The sequence below is a fragment of the Chiloscyllium punctatum genome, chromosome 40 (genome assembly GCF_047496795.1).
Source record: "Chiloscyllium punctatum isolate Juve2018m chromosome 40, sChiPun1.3, whole genome shotgun sequence".
In the NCBI taxonomy this organism is placed as follows: domain Eukaryota; kingdom Metazoa; phylum Chordata; class Chondrichthyes; order Orectolobiformes; family Hemiscylliidae; genus Chiloscyllium; species Chiloscyllium punctatum.
Genome location: NC_092778.1, coordinates 5390026 through 5410308, shown reverse-complemented (window position 1 = coordinate 5410308; position 20283 = coordinate 5390026). Strand labels below are relative to the sequence as shown.

The 20283-nt window shown below is 40.9% G+C and overlaps 1 protein-coding gene across 5 annotated transcripts in view; it reads right to left on the bottom strand.

The window, feature by feature from the left end:
• gaa2 (alpha glucosidase 2) overlaps positions 1 to 20283 on the bottom strand; it is an 80733-nt gene that overhangs the window by 34322 nt on the left and 26128 nt on the right. For all 5 annotated transcript variants that reach the window (XM_072559221.1, XM_072559218.1, XM_072559222.1 and 2 more), the window contains 4 exons: positions 19910 to 20055; positions 15366 to 15531; positions 9490 to 9586; positions 8456 to 8575 (listed from right to left, as the gene is read on the bottom strand). In XM_072559221.1, the coding sequence (XP_072415322.1) occupies positions 8456 to 8575; positions 9490 to 9586; positions 15366 to 15531; positions 19910 to 20055 (529 nt within the window). The remainder of the gene's footprint in view (positions 1 to 8455; positions 8576 to 9489; positions 9587 to 15365; positions 15532 to 19909; positions 20056 to 20283) is intronic.

Genomic DNA, 20283 nt, shown 5'->3' with positions numbered 1-20283 from the left:
TAACATATGATTCCCTGAAAGCTCTCTCTTCCCCTTTCTCAAGAGCTACAGTAGATCAAGGTCACCAAAGGTGATAAGAAATAGGAATTAGAATAGGCCATTTGGCCTTAAATCTGCTCCATCACTGAACAAGACCATGATGTTTATTTTATGTCAATTCCATCTTTCCATATGATTCCCAAACCCTAATTCCCTCAGTATCCAAAAATGTATCATTCTCTATCTCAGATATTATCAATGATGGAGTATCCACAATTCTCTGAGGTAAAGAATTCCAAAAATTCACCACACTTTGACTAAAGTCTTAATTCTCCTCATTTCTGTTGTAATTAACTTTTCGGAGTCTATGACCTTCATCTTCTAGATTCTCCAACAAAGGAAAGCATATTGTTAGTTGCCACCCTGTCAAAGCATGGGTTTCAATTAGATCACCTTTCATTCTTCAAAACTCCAGGAAATTAAAAAAAAACCCACTCAATCTCTCCCCTGAGGGCAATACCCTCAACCTCAAAATTGGCCTTGTGAATCTTCCTTGTTTACCCTCTGGGGCAAGTATATTCTTCCTCAGGTAAGAAGACCAAAGCTGCACATTGGATTGCTGGTGCAATCTCTCCTATGCCCATTATAATTGTAGTAAAACTTCCCTACTCAAACTCCAGTATCTTTGTGACTGAAGCTGACATATTATGCTTCCTTCCTAATTGTTTGCTGCACCTGCATGTTAACACTCTGTGATTCATGTGTAAGAATTTAAGTGCAAATATTCCACAGTCTCTCGCTATTTGAATTATTCTGTCTTTTCAATTTTCCTACTCTACAGGCTAGTTTCACGTTTTGCCATGATGCATTCCATTTATGTTTTTTTACACATTCAATCTGTTTATAACTCACCGCAGAATCTTTCTTACAGACTACAAGATATAGGAGCCGAATTAGGCCATTTGGAACATTGATTTGATCAAGGCTGATATATTTCTCAACCCCCTTCTCCTGCCTTCTCTATGTAACCTTTGATTGCCTTACCAATCAAGAACAATCGCTATCTTGACTACACTCAATGTCAGAGTCATAGAGATGTATAGCATGGAAACAGAACCTTTGGTCCAACTCGTTCATGCCAACCAGATATCTGAAATTAATCGAGTCCCGTATGCCAGCACTTGACCTATATCTCTCTAAACCTTTCCAGTTTATATGCCCATCCAGATGACTGTTAAATGTTGTAATTATGCCAGCCTCCACCACTTTTTCTAGCAGCTCATTCCATACACATACTAGCTTCTGCTTGAAAACGTTGCCCCTTAGATCCCTTTTAAATCTTACTACTCTCACCCTAAACCTATGCCTTTTAGTTCTGGACTCCCCCACCCTGGGAAAAAGACTCTGTCTATTTATCCTCTCCATACCCCTCATGATTTTATGCCTTAGCCTTCCACAGCCCTTTTCTGCAATAAATGCCACAGATTCACCACCCTTTGGCTGAAGAAATTCCTCCTCATCTTAGTTCTAAAGGGTCATCCCCTCACCCTGAGGCTGAGCTCTCAGTTCAGAGTGTCTCCTACTAGTCTTCTAGGAGATATCTTCTCCACATCCACTCTATCCAGGTCTCTCAGTATTTAGTAAGTTTCAATCAGATCTCCTCATTTGTCTAAACTCCATCGAGTACAGCCCCAGCGCCCTCAACTATTATTAACATGACAAGCCCATCATTTCCAAGACCATTCTTGTGAACCTCCCCTGACTCCTTCCAATGCTGCCACATCCTTCCTTAGATACAGGAATCAAATCTACTCACAATATTCTAAATGCACTCTTATACAGCCTCATCAGTACAAGTCTGCTCCTGAATTCTAGCCCTCTCAAAATGAATGCTAACATTACTTTTGCCTTCCTAATTGCCAACTGAAAGTACACATTATTCTTAAGAGAACCCTGAATGAGAACTCCGGAGTCCCTTTGACCTACAGATCTCCAATGCTTTCCCCTCCATTTACAAACAGTCTATTCCTCTACTCTTCCTGTCAAAATGCTGGATCTCACACTTTCACACAATGCACCCACTCTCCTAGTCTGTTCAAGTCCTTCTGCAGTCTCCCCACCTCCTCAATACAATCTGTCCATTCACATATCTGTGGGTCATCCATAAACTTAGCAACAATGCCCTCAGATCCTTTGTCCAGATCATTGATGTATAACGTGAATACTGATGATCCCAACACAGACCCTTGTAAAAGACCATGAGTCACCAGCTCCCATCCTAAAGCAAGAGTCTTTTATCCTCCATTCTCTGTTTATGCCAGTCACCCAATCCTCTATCCATGCCAGTACCTTGCCCCTAACACCATTGGCTCTTTTCTTATTTCGCAGCCCTCTGTGTGTCACTTTGTCAAAGACTTTCTGGAGATCCAAATAGGTCATATCCACTTGCTCTCCATTGTCTAACTTGCTCATTACATCCTCAAAGGAATTCTAACAGATTGTCAGGAATGACTTCTGCTTCATGAAGCAGCTGGCTCTGTCCTATTTTACCATGCATTTCAAAGTACTCTGCAATCTCATCTCTAATATCAGACTCTAAAATCTTAATAAAGACCAAGGTCAGGCTAACTGGTCTATAATTTCCCAACTTCTGCCTCCCTCCCTTTTTATACATTGGTGCAGCATTAGCCATTTTCCACTCCTCTGGGACCATTCCTGACTCCAATGATTCCTGAAAGAATATCAATGCCTCCACAATCTCCTCAGCTATCTCCTTCAGAACGCTGGGCTATAAACCACCTGACCTGGGTGATTTAACCACCTTCAGATCTTACAGCTTCCCCAGTACCTTCTCTCCTTAGAGATGGCCACTTCACTCATTATATTATATTACTCGATAGCTTACCCTCATATATCATCTTCTCTCCTCTTATTGCTTATCTACTTGTCTTCTGCTGGTTTTAAAGGCTTCCCGATCTCCTGGCTTCCTGCTCATCCTCACTACATTATATGCTTTTATTTTTTTTGTGTTGTCCCTGACTTTTATTTTCAGTTATGGTTACCTTGTCTTCCCCTTAGCATGTTTCTTCTTACTTTGGATAAATTTCTGCTGTTCCTCTCGAATTACCCTAGAAACTTCTGCCAGTGCTATTCTACACCAGTGGGACTGGTTCTGGGAAAAGTGGGACTATTACAAAATAGACAGTCTACATCTGAACCAGACCGGAACCAATGTCCTTGGGGGAAATTTTGCTACTACTGTTGGGGAGGTTTTAAACAAATGTGGCAGGGGACTGGAAACCAGAAGAGAAAACAAGTAGGCAGTGAGGTGGAGACTGGAGACTGTAAGAATTATAAAGATAGCATTAATAAAGGAAAGTGTAGGCAGAGAGCAGATGAGTGCAAAAAAACTGGTGGCATGAAATGCATCTACTTTAATGCAAGGAGTATAGTGTGTAAGGCAGATGAACTTAGGGCTTGGATGGTTGCCTGGGAGTATGATGTTATTGCAATCACAGAGACTTGGTTGAAGAAAGGGCATGATGATTGGCAATTAAATGTTCCAGGATATTAGACGCTTCAGATAGGACAGGGAGGCAAGTAAAAAGGGGGGGGGTAGAGTTGCATTGCTGGTCAAGGACGATATCACGTCTGTGCTAAAGGAGCACACTATGGAGGTCTTGGGTAGTGAGGCATCATGGGTGGAGCTGAGAAATAAGAAGGGTGCAGTTACATTGTTGGGGCTGTATTACAGGCCACCCAACAGTGAGCGTGAGGTAGAAGAACAAATAGGTAAACAGATTATGGAAAGATGTAGAGGCAATAGGGTAGTGGTGATGGGAGATTTTAATTTTCCCAACATTGACTAGGATACACTTAACATCAGAGGTCTCGATGGAGTAGAATTTGTAAGAAGCATCCAGGAGAGTTTTCTAGAGCGACGAGGGAAGAGGCCATATTGGACTTGGTACTGGGGAACAAGCCAGGACAGGTGGTAGAAGTTGCAGTGGGGGATTTCTTTGGGCACAGTGACCCACAATCCTGTAGGTTTTAGAATACTCATAGATAAAGAAGAGAGTGGTCCTCAGGGAAGAGTACTAAACTGGGCCAAGGCCAATTATATCAAAATTCGGCAGGAGCTCGGAAATGTGGATTGCACAGCTATTTGAAGGGAAGTCCACATTTGAGATGTGGGAGGCTTTCAAAGATAGGTTAAAGATAGTGCAGGATAGGCATGTCCTGTTGAAGGCAAAGGATAGGAAGGGCAAGATTCGTGAACCATGGATGACAGGAGAAATTGTACGACTAGCCAAGAGGAAAAGGGAAGCATACATAAAGTCTAAGCAGCTTAAGAACAGCACGGGCCCAGGAAGAATATCGGAAGAGTAGGACAAGTCTTAAATGAGGAATCAAGCGGGCTAAAAGTGGTCATGGATTAGTGGTGCTGGAAGAGCACAGCAGTTCAGGCAGCATCCAAGTAGCTTCGAAATCGACGTTTCGGGCAAAAGCCCTTCATCCAGAATCCAGAATCTGGTTTCCAGCATCAGCAGTCATTGTTTTTACCTAAAAGTGGTCATGAAATAGCGTTAGCAAGCAGAATCCCAAAGCATTTTATTCTTATATAAGAAGCAAGTGAGTAACTAGAGAAAGGATTGGTCCACTAAAGGATAACGAAGCAAGGCTGAGAGAATGGGTGAGATTCTGAATGATTACTTTGCATCAGCATTCACTGAGGAGAGGAATAGGATGAATGTTGAGATTAGAGATAGAAGTTTGATTAGTCTGGATCACGTTGACATAAGTAGGGAGGATGTGTTGGGTAGGCTAGAGGTTATTAAGGTGGACAAATTCCCAGGACTGGATGGGATCTATCCCAGGTTGCTGAGGGAGGTGAGAGAGGAAATAAGCTGGGGCCCTGACAGATATCTTTGTGGCATCATTAAATACAGGTGAGGTGCTGGAGGACTGGAGGGTTGCTCATGTAGTCCCCCTGTACAAGAATATCCCTGTAGTAGGGATATTCTGGGTAACTACAGACCACTGAGCCTGACGTCGGTGGTGGGAAAGTTGCTGGAGAAGGTATTGAGGAATAGAATCCATTTATATTTAGAAAAGAATGGGCTTATCAGTGATAGGAAACATGGTTTTGTGCAAGGGAGATCGTGCCTTATCACTTAATACAGTTCTTCAAGGAAGTGACCAAGTTGATAGATGAAGGAAGGGCTATTGATGTCATATACATGAACTTTAGTAAGGCATTTGATAAGGTTCCCCATGGTAGACTAATGGAGAAAGTGTAGTCACATGGTATGCAGGGTGTTCTAACTAGGTGGATGAAGAACTGGTTAAGCAACAGGAGACAGAGAGTAGTAGTTGAAGGGAGTTTCTTGAAATGGAGAAAGGTGACCAGTGGTGTTCCACAGGGGTCAGTATTTGGGCCACTGTTATTTGTGATATACATAAATGATCTGGAAGAGGGCCCTGTTGGTATGATCAGCAAGTTTGCAGATGACACGAAGATTCGTGGAGCAGCAGAAAGCATAAGGGACTGTCAGAGAATACAGGAGGATATAGATAACTGGAGAGTTGGGTGGAAAAGTGACAGATGGTTTTCAATCCAGACAAATGTGAGGTGGTGCATTTAGGCAAGACTAATTCTAGAGCGAATTATACAATGAATGGAAGAGACTTGGGAAAAGTTGATGGGCAGAGAGATCTGGGAGTGCAGGTCCATTGTACCCTGAAGGTTGCTGCACAGGTGGATAGAGTGGTCAAGAAGGCATATAGTATGCTTGCCTTCATTGGACGGGGTATTGAGTATAAGAGCTGGCAGGTCATGTTAAAATTGTACAAGATATTGGTTCGGCCACATTTAAAATACTGTGTACAGTTCTGGTCACCACATTACCAGAAGGATGTGGACGCTTTGGAGAGGGTGTAGAGAAGGTTTATGAGGATGTTGCCTGGTATGGAAGGTGCTAGCTATGAAGAGAGGTTGAGTAGGTTAGGCTTATTTTCATTTGAAAAAAGGAGATTGAGGGGGCACCTGATTGAGGTTTACAAAATCATGAAGGGTATAGACAGGGTGGATAGAGACAAGCTTTTTCCCAGGGTGAAGGATTCAATAACAAGAGGTCACACTTTCAAGGCGAGAGGTAGAAAGTTTAAGGGGGATACACCTGGCAAGTACTTCACACGGAGGGTGATGGGCGTTTGGAACATGTCGCCAGCAGAGGTGTTAGAGGCAGGCACGATAGATTCATTTAAGATGCGTCTGGACAGATGCACGAGTAGGTGGGGAGCAGAGGGATACAAATGCTTAGGAATTGACTGACAGGTTTAGACAGTACATTTGGATCAGCTCAGGCTTGGAGGGCCGAAGGGCCTGTTCCTAGGCTGAAAATTTTCTTTGTTCTTTGTACAGTCTCTCTTAACTTTATAACTTAGCAAGTTTGGATATATTATGTTGGGTTCCCTTCATGTATGTCCTTCATTTAATTTGTAAATAGCTGAGACCCGAATGTTGATTCTCGAAGGATCCCATTTGTTGTAGGTTGCCAACCAGAAAATGTCCTATTCATTCCTTCACTTCATTATCAACCTTCAAACCATGATAATATACTCTTCCCAATCTCACTCGTCTTAATTGTATTTAATAATCTCTTGTGTGGCACCTTATTAAATGCTTGCTTTTAAAATCAAAGTACTTTGCATTCAACCTGTTCCCCCTTAACCATCTTGCATGTGATATCCTCAAAATCACAAACAGATTTTTATAAACATGTTTTCCTTCACATAAATCCACGTTGACTTTAAATGCACTTCAAAAAAAGTGCGAAAGTGTAAAAAATGTCAAAACAAGGTGCAAAAGTGGATACCACAACTTTATAAACAGTAGTGCTTATAATTAGGACCATTTCTACTTCATATGTCCATAACTTTTACCTTTTCTGAGCTGCACAGAAAAATGTTGTGCTGATAAGCTCTAAGAATGCAACAAATTTAACTTTGCCAGTCAAACAAATCCAGGGTATTAGAATTTTAAAATGTTACTAAAAAGACCATTTGGCCCATTGTGCTTATACTGGCTCTTTGAACAAACTATCCCTGCCTACAATTACAGTCAAGTTTGTTAATATAGCTCACCATGAAGTTGCACATTCTTTGGATTCCCATCAACAGCATCAATTGAAACCAACCCGAAGTGGCAATTCCACAAACATCCCAGTAACTAACTCAAATCATTTGATAACAAATGGACATTGTTGTCTCAAAGGGAAAGACCAGGTAAGTACAGCTGAACTAGAACTATTGTATGAATCATTCTGAGTTTAACAGTATAGAGTCCCTGTCATAATATATCATCACACCATTCCAATTAGTCAGCAATGCCACATATTTGCTATTATGTATAAATATAGACACCTGATCACGAGCTCATTATTCTTTTTCTTTTCACAGAATCTCACAAGTCTTATGGCGCAGAAGGAGGCTATTTAGCTCATCGCTCCTGCATATTTTCTTTCACACCTTGCACATAATTTCTACCCAAATAACTGTTCAAAGCTCTCTTGAATGTTTCAATTTAACATGCCTCCACCACATTTATAGGCTGTACATTCCATACTCTTACTTTCATTGCGTGATCACATTTGCTCCTTTTTCAAATCACTTTAAATCCTTGTCCTCCCATTCTTGTTCCTTTTACAAGCGGCAAGTTTCCTCTTATCTACTCTCTTCCATGTACTGATGCTTTTGACAGCCTCCATCAATCTGCTCTTAACCTTCTTCTCCTCGTGGAAAACAGTCCCAACTTCTTGCATCTACTCTCATCCTTGAAATTCCTCATCCCCGGAACAAGTCCTCTAAATCGCTTCAGAGCTTTCTCCGATGCATTCACATCTTTCCTGTATGGTAGTGTCCAAAACTGTAAACAATAGTCTCACAAGTCTCACAACTGAAGTCTCACAAGTATCTTATACAAGTTAATATGTACCTATTAATAAAGCTGAGAACACTATGTTCCATTAGGTGTTCTCCAATTTTCCTGACACCTTCAATGACCTGTGCACATGTACACCATGTCCCTCTGCTTCTGCACTCCTTTAGAATTGTACCCCACTATCTTTTTATTGTCTTTCAATGTCTTTCCAAACAAAACGCATCACCTCACACTTCTCTGCATTGAACCTCATCTGCGACCTATCAGCCCACTCCATTAACCTTTTTGTCCTTTTGAAGTTCTACACTGCCCTCATTGCAGTTTAAAATTCTTTCAAGTTCTGTGTCATCTGCAATATTTGAAATTATTCGCTACAAACCAAGATCAAGATCATTAATATGTATCAAGAAAGAAAGGGTCTCAATACTGACCCCTTGGGAACTCCGCTATAAGCCCTGCTCCAGCTCAGAAAATATCCATTGACCAATGACTGTTTCCTATCACTCAGCAAATTTTGTATGCTCTGAAACTTACCGATGACCTCTAGGTACTGTTGGATGACTGAGTTGGGGTCAGGGCCCATGAATATGTAGAAGTCAAGAATCCCTCCAATAGTTCTCCAGGTCAGGGCAGGAGCAGGCTGGAGGACCACATCTGCATCAGGAAGAAAGATTTTTAATGGCAGTCCTGTTCATTAAATGCTTTTAATGCTCAATTCTTTTCTCCTTCACTTCTTATTTGACATCCTAAATTCATGTCGGAACAGCACTTGCCTCCTTTTATTTGACAGTTGAGTTTTCCAGTTTCTGATCTCCACGCACACTAATCATGGTATTGTTTTCCCCATGACTGTCTGAATTGGTCAAAGTGGGTTTTAGAGCAACTTGAGATAATATTCACCTCTAATCATTCCATTCTCTGGCCTCTGCATATTCCTATAGTGAAATGCTGAGGGTCTTAATGCATTTCAGTACCACAATCAAACCCTGCTCCATCTTCCTACTGATATGTGACTATTTGTCAACCAAGCACACCTCCAAAACAAGCATGCATAATGCAAATATTACTGAAACCTTACCACCAAAGCCCAGGTACGCATCATATCATGAAGACTTGGACTTTTGATGCTGCATGTTGGATATTTGATCTAAGTCAATACTCAACATCTCACTGCCAAAGCTTAAACTAAATATCCAACACTTCAAGACCAAAACCATAACCAATCATCTAACTTGTCAACTACAACTCATTTAATGCTCTTCTCTCTGAGTCAGATAGCTGTGGGTTCAGTCCCAACTCCCAGGATAGGTATTTCAGTGTAGTAACTGAGGAACTGCGATTCAACACAAATAAAAAGGCTTGTGAAATTACCAGATTACCAATGTAATAATTAATAACAGTGTGAAAAATATTAATGTATGAGCTGTAGATTCCCATCAATACCTCACAATAAATATCGCACCATAAACATCTCACTCAGCTGGATGAAAAAAAATCTCTCAATTAGAAACTGAGTTCATTGACTTTCTCGTAATGCTTTATTTGCTCCCAGAAACCCTTGTGCTTACCCATTGCATTGCTGTTGAGGAGGAAAACACCATGTGACATTCCATCGGGCTCCAGAGACAGGTAAAAGGGGTGGACCCCATAGAGGTTAACAAACTCCTGTAACACAAGAACCAAGCAGTTTTTTAGAATAAAGAATCACATCACACACTCCACACAGCTCTAGTTGATGGGATTAAGGTTAGAAGCAGTTTGCATGCAGTGGAATTAGTCAACATTAGGGTTAACTGGTATCCATATAACTGATATAAGTAGATGGCGGTGCATTGGTCATGTCACTGGATGAGTAATCCAGAGGTCCAGTTTAACTATCCTTGACTATTGTAAAAACCCATCTGGTTCATTAATGTTTTTTAGGGAAGGAAATCTGCCATCCCTCACTGGACTAGCCAACATGTGGCTCTGGACCAATAGCAATGTGCTTGACTCTTAACTGCTTTCAGAAGTGACCTAGCGAACCTGTCTTTTCAGAGGCAATTGGGGATGCGCAGCAAATGCTGGCCTTACAGCAATATCCACATCCACATGGAAGATTAAAGGATAAAAATAGCAACAAAACGTTCCCTAAGGTGGGTTAATATCTTCCTGGGGAGGTTTGCAGGTACTGTTGGAAAGGGTTTAAATGAGCTTGTCAGGGGAATGGAACCTAAGAGGGAATTAAGAGAGTATAAAAACAAAATTGATTATGGGAAATAGAAACACTACAAATGAAATACAAAAGCAGCAAAAAAATCCAACTAGGGTCAAATTACAGAAAAGTGTTAAAAAGGTAAGATTAAAAGAGTTTTATCTGAATGCATCTGGCACTTTCGCAAGACAGGTGAATTGATAGCACTAGGAGAAATAAAGGGCATGATCTAATTGCCACAATGGAGATGTGGCTGGAACTGAGTATTTAAGGATGTGCAACATTTCAGAGAGTAAAGCAAAAAAGGAAATGTATGTGGTGCTGATAATAAATGACACCATCAGTGTATTAGGAAAAGAGGATCTCTGCTCAGTAGAATAAGATGTAGAATCTGTTTGGGTAAAACCAAGAAACAGCAGGGGATAACAAACATTGGTCAGAGTAGTTTATAAACCACCCCACAGTGGTGGTAATGTAGGGCATTGAGAGCACTTGAATATAAAAGCAGGGAAGTACTTCTCAGGCTCTTTAAGGCTCTGGTCAGACCACATTTGGAGTATGGTGCACAGTTTTGGGCCCCATGTCTCAGGAAGGATGGACTCACCCTGGAGCGTGGAATGAAAAGCTCAACATGTGAGGAATGTTTGAGTACTCTAGGTCTATTCTCAATGGAGTTTAGAAGGTTGTGGTGTGTGTGTGTGTGTGTGTGTATGTGCAGGGAATCTAATTGAAACTTATAGAATACTGAATGGCCTGAACAGAGTGAATGTTGGGAAGATGTTTCCCCCTTTTCATTGTTAGGAGAGACTAGGACCCAAGTACACAGCCTTAAGTAAAAGGGAAGATCTTTTAGAATAGAGATAAGGAGAAACTTTTTCAGCCACAGCATGTAACATGGTGAACCTATAGAAGGCTGTGGAGGCCAGATCATTGAGTATTTTTAAGACAGAGATAGATAGCTTCTTGATTGCCAAGGGATTCAGGAGTTATGGGGAGAAAGTGAGAGAATGGGGTTGAGAAACTTATCAGCCATGATTGAATGGCCTAACTTCTGCTCCTATGTCTTATGGTCTTATGGCATGTTGTAAATCAGAAAATCAGATATGCATGCAGCAAGAGGAGTCCTTTAAGCATGAGGGACTTCAAATTAGATTGGGTAAATGTAAGGAGCTGAAAATGTGTTGCTGGAAAAGCACAGCAGGTCAAGCAGCATCCAAGGAACAGGAGAATCGACGTTTTGGGCATGAGCCCTTCTTCAGGAATCCTGAAACGTCGATTCTCCTGCTCCTTGGATGCTGACTGACCCTGCTGCGCTTTTCCAGCAACATATTTTCAGCTCTGATCCCCAGCATCTGCAGTCCTCACTTTCTCCTCGAAGTGTAATGAGCACCAATGCTGTAGAGAAAGAATTCCTGGAAGGTGTTCAAGATAGTTTTCTGAAACAATATGTTGAGGAAACAACTAGGCCACAGACTATTTTGGATTTAGCATTATGCAGTGAGAAAGGGATAGCTACTAATCCTGTTGGACAGAACCTTTGGAGAATAGTATGATAGAAGTTTTCGAAACATTTGAAAAAGATGTCGCTCAGTCTGAAATTAAGTCTTTAATCTCAACAAGGGCAATTATGAAAGTCTGAGAAGGAAGTTAACTGTGGTCAATAGGAAAAGTACATTATAAAGTATAATGGTACATATACCATGGTTAGTACTTAAAGGCTTGGTTTTCAAAGAACAACATACTACCTTTTTAGAACAAATATACTGAACTGGAAAAGCAAAAGAGCCATGGCTAACAAGAAAAGATAAGATAGTACTATATGAAAGGAGGAGGATAATAAAGTTGTTAAAAAATACTTATAAGCCTGAGGATTGGGGAAATATTAGAATGCAGCAAAGAAAGTGAAAACAGAATATGAATGTAAAATAGCAAAGAAACAACATAAAAATGCAAAGGAAAAGATTAGCAAGTCAAATATTGTTCTATTACAGATCGAGACAGGGGAAGTTACAGGTAGAGAAGCTAAATAAGTGTATTGGCCCAGATAGTCCGACGATTAGACAGTTGTTGGAGCAGTGCAGAGTCAAGACCCTGCAGAATCCCAGATGTAGCAGACTGCCTTGGAATTATCAGAGAATTGTAATTTTTTTGATGGGCAATTCCCATGTCTAGAACCCACCACAAGAATCTATCAAAGGTGGACAGTTCAAAAGGTTCCACTTAAACTGAATAATTAATTATCCAAGTAAAAAGACAAGTAAAAACCTAGTCTAATTCCTATGTTAATTATTAAGCTGCCCCCCTCCCCCATTACACCTCCGCCAGACCCATTGCACTCAACACGATTCCATCATTATACTTGCCTGCCCTGACAGTCGCCAGGCCTGTGGCCTGAAACCCAGAGACTGACCTTGCACTTTCCAGCAGTTCTTACCTCCCCTTCCCTTGCTTCTGCTACCAGCTTTGACATCCCTACCTCTACCATTGCCAGTCCTGACTCATCTACCACCCCCACCCCAACCTCGACAGATTTATAAAATCTTGAGGGACATAGATAATGTGAAAATCAAAGGGCTTTTTCCTTGGGTGGGGGAGTCCAAAACTAGGGGGTATATTTTTAAGTTAAGAGGAGAAAGATTTAAATGGGACCTGAGGGGCAACCTTTTCACACAGAGGATGGTTCATATGTAGAATAATCTGCCCGAGGAAGTGGTTGACACAAGTTCAGGCACAACACTTAAAAGACATTTGGACAGATACATGAATAGGAAAGGTTTAGAGGGATATTGGCCAAATGCAGGCAAGTGGGACTAGTTGAGCTTGGGAAATTTGGTCAGCATGGGATGAAGTGGACCGAAGGGTCTGTTTCCATGCTGTAAGACTCTCCTTTCGCTGACCCAGCACAACCCAATTGGTGACCGACCCACCTGACATCTCTGCGCCTTAACCAACCGCCACCCTAACCCCATGTTTACCTGACATCGTACCCCTTCAGAGCAGCTGTCAAAGTGTGTGTCTGTGCTGATGAGCATTTAAATCTCAGACACAGCACTCTGACTGCTGTTAAAGGGGAATGTAGTTTGTTTTCTCCTGAATATCCTGCACCACTGACAAACTGTGTTGGCTTCAGCTATATTCCGAAACTCTGAAGAAGCCAGGATAAGAATTTCTTGGCTGAAAATTTGGAGTTTGGAACTAACAGGAAATTTTTTTAAAAGATTAGCAGGATTGCCATTTCTCAGAGTATCCAGGCCTTTGTATCTGTCTCCACAGAGGAGGGCACTTGAAGTCTCCTTTAAATAATTAAGAGTCAAGGGTCTAGTAAGAAAGTGGAACTCAAAATAGTATTATTCGTAAAAAATTGTATTACAGCAATGAAAGCCAGGGTGGGAAATTATTGGGGTTCTGCTATACTGGGACTTAAATTGAAAAATACAATTTGTATGGGCGAGAACCTGGAACACTCTCCCTTAGAAAAAAACTGTTGGGGCCGCATGATCATTAAAAATTTCACAACTGAGATTGATAATTTTTTATTACCCAAGAGTGTTTTGTGTTTATGGAAGTGATTTTCCCACCCGGGCTTTCACTGCCCCAGTAGCACTGTGCCTCACTATAATGTCCTAACCATCACCTCAGCTAAGACCAGATTGTTTGGCTGTACCTGGTATGGATCAATGAGGCCGCACGGTGAGTAGTTGAACTAAGAAGCTCCCAGGCTTTCACTTGGACCTGGGTTGAGTAACTCAATACAAAGTGGAAAGGAAAGTGATTGGAGGTTCCAACATTGAGTAATGGAGCCACAGCAGGAAGGTTGATTTGTGGAACAACTTCGGAGTTGAATGGTCTCCTCCTGTTTTAACAGAGATGCTGACACCTTTAATTAGCCAACTGACACATACCTCAGCACTAAAGAATGGCACTTGGCTGGTGTATGGGAGAAAACTGGCATCCTTGGCATTGCATTGCCTTCAGAGGATGGGAGGAAAGAAGTAGGAAATGAAATGAGTTACAGTGTGTTGTATAGAGCTGACTTAACACAACCCATTAATTGTCCAATAACGGTGCAGCACATAGCAGAAATTTAGTTAATCCTTCAAAATCCACAAGCAGGGCTGCTTTGTCGGAGGATTATGGATGTTTTATATTCATGTTTGTTTTTAACTTGTTGAAACATTAACAACAACTGATCGAATGCCGGTAGAGTGAAAGACCCTGATTAAATGCAGATTTTTTAGATTTAGATTCCTTGCAGTATGGAAACAGGCCCTTCACCCCAACAAGTCCATACTGACCCTCCAAAGAGTAACCCACCCAGACACATCCCCCTACCCTATATTTACCCCTGACTAATGCACCTAACACTGTGGGGAATTTAGCATGGCCAATTCACCTGACCTGCACATCTTCGGATTGTGGGATGAAACCTATGCAGACAAGGGGAGAATGTGCAAACTCCAGACAGACAGTCACCCGAGGTGGGAATCAAACCTGGGTCCCAGGCGCTGTGAAGCAGCAGTGCTAACCACTGAGCCACTGGGCCACCCATATCTCACTTTACTTTATAAAACTGGAACCGTTGTAAAACCAAAGCCCTAATTAAACTGTTCCTTTGATAGGGATACAGCTAATAGTAAAGTATGTTCAAATAAGTTTGATGATGCACAGTCCTACAGAGGTTGGGTAGGTTTTTGACTGTGGACCTCCTCTACCCCAAAACCCTTCCCTGATATTAGGCATAATATTTGGGGCAAATGTAAGTTGGTTGACTGTATTCAACAGTTCCCCCCCCCCAATACTCAACACACCCCCAAACCCAAATCACTGGTCACCCAACATGTCCAACCTCATGATCATCCTTTTCCCATATCTATTGGGCAGCAAATAAAGTCTTCGCCATCCCATTGCATAAATATAAACTATCAGTCAAAAGACCTTTGGAATCCTCAGTCCCTATCTCTAACATCTTTCTAGATGATATAAAAGTAATTTTAAAAATGTGTTGTTTTTTCTTCCGCGGTGTGGATTACATCAGGGTTCTGAGAAATAATCATTAGTTCCTGGGTATTTATCTGTGGTTTCATGATATTTCGGAGTAATTCTGGGCTTTGGTATCCTATTCCCCATCTAGCTAGATTGGCTGAGCTGTAGCTGGAGGGTGACAATGTAGCCAGTTCTAAATAGGACAGAGATCTGCTTCAGTTATCCTAATGCAGAGTTGTTTCTGAAATGTTCCAATTCATACTGTACCCTTGGCACACTGTCACGGGCCCAAAAAGTCAAAGTGTTCCACTGGACGCTCTGCAGGAAACCGGCCCGGTGTTCCCCAAGGCCATAGATGTGAACTGAAGGCAGCAGGGTCGATATCTGCAGGAACTGGTCAGCAAAGAACAGAGGAGCCACCGTCGTGTTTAACCTGTTTCAAAACACAGAGAGGTCAGCGGGGGCCGAATAGCATTGCAGTTCACAAGTAATACACGGGGGAACCTACCCCCTTGGACTGATTGAGATAGCATGGTGTGACAGCCATTTGGTGGCTCCAGGTTGAGGTAGTGGGCCAATTTCTCAACCTGGGTTGGCATCATATTTGGAGAGGCCAGTAGGCTGGTGGAAAGGAGATATAGGCAGTTCCTGGGGTTTTTTTTATTCATTCATAGGATGTGAGCACGGCTGGCCAGGATTTGTTGCCCATCCCTAATTGCCCAGCGGACAGTTAAGAGTCAACCATATTCTGTGGATTTGAAGACCAGGTACAGCAAACCAGATGAGTTTTTCCAACAAGCGACAATGGACATATGGTCATCATTAGATTCTTAATTCCAGATTTTTAAAAAAATTGAATTCAAATTTCACCATTTGCCACTTCCGATATGTATCGGAACACAATAAATGTAACACAAAATAGCCATTCAGAAGTAGAAGGGAAATGTTGATATGTCAGATCTTTAAAATTAATCCTAATACACCCCTGTATAGGATCTTGATCATCAGTGTGAGCATTCATAACTCCGATATTCATAATTCAGGGACCACTTCTACAGATGAACCATGATTGCCTGAAATGAGGGACTCCAGTAAAGTAGGAAAACCAGGAAAAAATGGGATTGTTTTCCTTAGAAGTGAAAAGGCTAAGGGGAAATGTTCAAAAATATGGATGTTTCTGACAGAATGATTAGGCAGCAAGGTCAGTGACAATAGCCAATTGGCAAAGAAACTTGGATAAAATGAGAATTTTCCTTTCTGCAGTGAGTTGTGATTTATAAAGTACTGTCTAAAAAAGGTGGTGGAAGCTGAATCAATAATAACTTTCACAAGGGGGATCGGATAAATATTTGAAAAGGGAAAAATGGCAGGACTATGGAGAAAGAGCAAAGAGAGTTGGGACTAATTGGATAATGCATTAAACACAAAGTGCAATGGACCAAAGGCCTGTCTCCAAGATTCTATGAAGACCGTTCAAACTTGAAAGAGTTGAAAGCATTTAATCTCTATCTTGGCATTCCACCAAACTCAAATATCACAAATGTGATGGCTCCACAAAAAAGCTCTTTGTCACTGATGCAGACCGTGAGGCTAAAAAAATCCAAAGAACTATGGATTTTGGAAATCAGAAACAAAAACCAAAATTTCTGGAAAACCTCATCAGATCTGTGGAGAGAAAGCAGAGTTAATGTTTTTGGTCCAGTGAATCTTCCTCAGAACTGCCCTGCGATAACATAAAACTATTGTTAACTCAGCTTCCTCCAGAGGCACACATACACTCACAGAGACTGAAACAAACACTCTGACACACACACACACACAATTATGGTTTTAGATATTGCTCCCAAATGAAGGTAAAGCGAAGGCAGTCATATGATCTGTTTCACTGTCTATCTGATAGCAAGCCTGGGTGGTCTGACTGTTAGAGATTAAAGGAATGCAAATTGGTGCAGCTACAAGATGTTCACATTTGAAGACAATGGAAGCTGCCTAAGTACTAGCCATGGAGGGGGCCAGTTTAGCTCAGCGGGCTGGACAGTTAGTTTATGAAGCAGTGTGATGCCAATAGTGTGGGTTCAATTCCCAACACTGGCTGAGGTTACCATGAAGGTATCTCCTTCTCAACCTCTCACCTCGCTTGATGTATGTTAACCTTCAAGATAAGTCATCTCTTTCTAAAGAGAAAACAGCCCTATGGTCTGGTAAGTCTATGTTGACTTGACATCGGCTAGATGTGGATAGACTGAAAGTCTCTAAAATACCAGAGGAACGTTGCAAATATCAGGTAATACAAGATGTGTCTGAAAACCTACACACATAGTTGGTCTGCCAGGACCCAGGAGGGAGAGAACAAATACAGTCAGAAAAACTCTGTAGTTCACACAGAAATGTGGGTGGGAGCTCATTCTTGGACTGAAGACTGAATTCAGGAAGCATTAAAATGGAGCAAGCAAATTTGACAAGCTTACACTAGAGAAAAATCTTTCAGAGAAAATCATCACTATGAAAGACACTTCTGAGAGGAAAGGTCCCCAAGCCAAAAAAGGAAAACAACAGAAATAATTTCTGGGGAGTTCAGAATCGCCTTGGATTTGCTCCAGGCAAAGTGAATGTCTACTAAAAATAAAAGTGATGTATATCTGTGAAGTTTGTGCTAAAATAAAAGAGAAAATGTTCTGTATTGTGATTTTAAATTATAAGTTGTTGACAAGATAATGGTTAGTCAATGGTACTTTTAGTATTTTGCCACTGCTGTGCCGAGTACTGGCATGGCAAGATTATAAATTCTTAAGGTACATCTTAAATGCTACGTTATAAAAGTTTGAAAAATCAAAATGGCTCACCAGATATCTTTGTGGATTAAGAAACTATCTTATCTCCAGATAGGACAGAGGACATACTTCTGGATGTGACCAACTGTGGGTCTCATGAGCTAAGTTAGCCTCCTCAACCTGAGCTGATCCTCCTTCCGTTTCCTCCCAGAACTCCCTTCCTCAAACCTACATGGTCTTGTTTATACTTGAGGGAGGGCTCAATCCTGAAATTGTCAAACCACTTGATTCAGATTAGACGACAATCCAAACACTGCTCATTTAAGGCCATATATGTTTCACATAAGCTAGAGGTTATTGCGTGGGTATGATAACCTACCTACTTTTACAAATCAGTTATTAATAAAATTTGCATGGAGAATTCCACTGTCGAGGAAATCAGAGTTCTGAAGACTACAATACAGCAGGTTCTGGATACTTTAGGATAGGAAATTTCTCACAAAAGACATGTAATATGGTGGCTATCTTCACTCTCTGCTTATAAAGAATGGCAGAAGTCAAACCAACATTGAGGAGGACTCCATCAGATAAAGTGTCCTGCATGTACAGCTAACAGAGCATTGCAGTGACTCAATGAAATGACTTGAGAAAGATAGGAAAGCTCTCTCTAAGCCTATTCCACTTTAAAGTTCACCATTGAAATCTACTACTCAGCAGATGGAACTAAAAGAACCTTCACAGTTACTAAGAAATCTTTGTTTTTCCAGTGAAAGCAATGACTCAACTAAGAAACATCAGGCCTACAGTAAGACAGAGACCATCTTAAGTTATTTTCATAATTTTTTTTCTTCCTCTGTAATTAATTTTGTACGTGTGATGATGGTGCACGAGCCAAGTATTTGATTCTTCACATTTTCATAACCAACGTGGCCAATGTGTGAGAAATGACATGATATTCTTCATTTTTAAAATACACAAAAACTTGCTGTTGGTTAATAAAACACTCAAGAGAAACAAAGTACACACATCCACATACAAATATATTGATAACAGGCAACTAAAATGAAACACAAAATTTGTCCATGACTTTTCATTATAAGTTTTAAAACATGAAATCTTGTGGTGTCACCTCTTCAACTGTTAATTGGAGCACTGAATTACTACTGTATATGCTCATGTAAAACTCAATCTCATGTAAAAGTCAACCCCAGACTTTTGGTCAAAGAATCTTGTATTTTCCATATATCTCATGTGAAAGTCGACCCTACTATGTTGCATTTTAAACCCCTTACAAAAGAAACTGCACGTTCCCATTAACCCACAAATTACACACAAGAGTAAATGGGAGGGAAATGGAAGAGTTTGGTGGGAAAGCTCAAGACACTTACACATTCAGAATTTAATAAATGTTTCATTCGAAGTGTGCCATTATCAATGAAACTTTGACATGTTAAATTTTCATACTAGTATGTATAAATAAAATTTACTACCAGTAATTCATTCTTGTTTCTCTTGCTTTTGTCTGGTAATTCTTTACCGTAATTCAGTGTGTTTTTTCTTTACCCAGGATTAGTTGATTGATCAAATCAACTTCTGCTAATAATAGTATTTTGAACTGCAGCATGAATTTCAACCCCTCAAAATTAGTGCCCATGTAATAGTTGACCCATAAATTGAACCTTTAAAAACAGTCTAAAAAAAATTAGACTTTTACATGAGTATATACAATATTTACAAAGTTATCAATCTGTACAAGATCACTCACACAAACAGGGCTGAGTCAAAATCAGGGGCTCCATTGCTGCTCCTGGACCCCATGCCAGACCGGGGTTCAGCAGCCATATATATTACCCAAGCATCTGTTACTGGGCCCTGATATACAGTCTAGACCTTGTGTATGTACACTCTCATCCTCACACATGCTCTCACCCTCACATACCTGGAAAGAATTTCTCTCTCCCTGCTTCTGTTCCCCCATCCCAGCCCATTTGGAAAATTCTGGTGAGTGAAATGGAGGATAGAAATCTTTAAAGAACATACAGCACTGTCCCTGTCGATCTCCTCTTCACGATGATTCCAAATGGATCCACAGAATATTCCACAGTATACAATGGATTCTTAGCTTTCTGGGTTGCCTTGGGAACATCAATGGGGACCTCATATCGTGGATTTGAAGAATCATTTATCTACGTTGTGTCACAAAAAGAAAAGAAAACATATATGAAGCACCTGCCTGGATTACCCTAGTTTCAAGAGATCACTGATGTAACAGAAAGTGGGCCAAAGCTCTATCAGTGAGACACCCAGTTTCTCAGGAGTGCAATGAAGTTATTGCTTTTTCTCTCCCGCCCAAGAATCTTCTTTATTAGAGTTAACGTGTAAATCTTAAATTGAAACAGACCTAAATACCCACA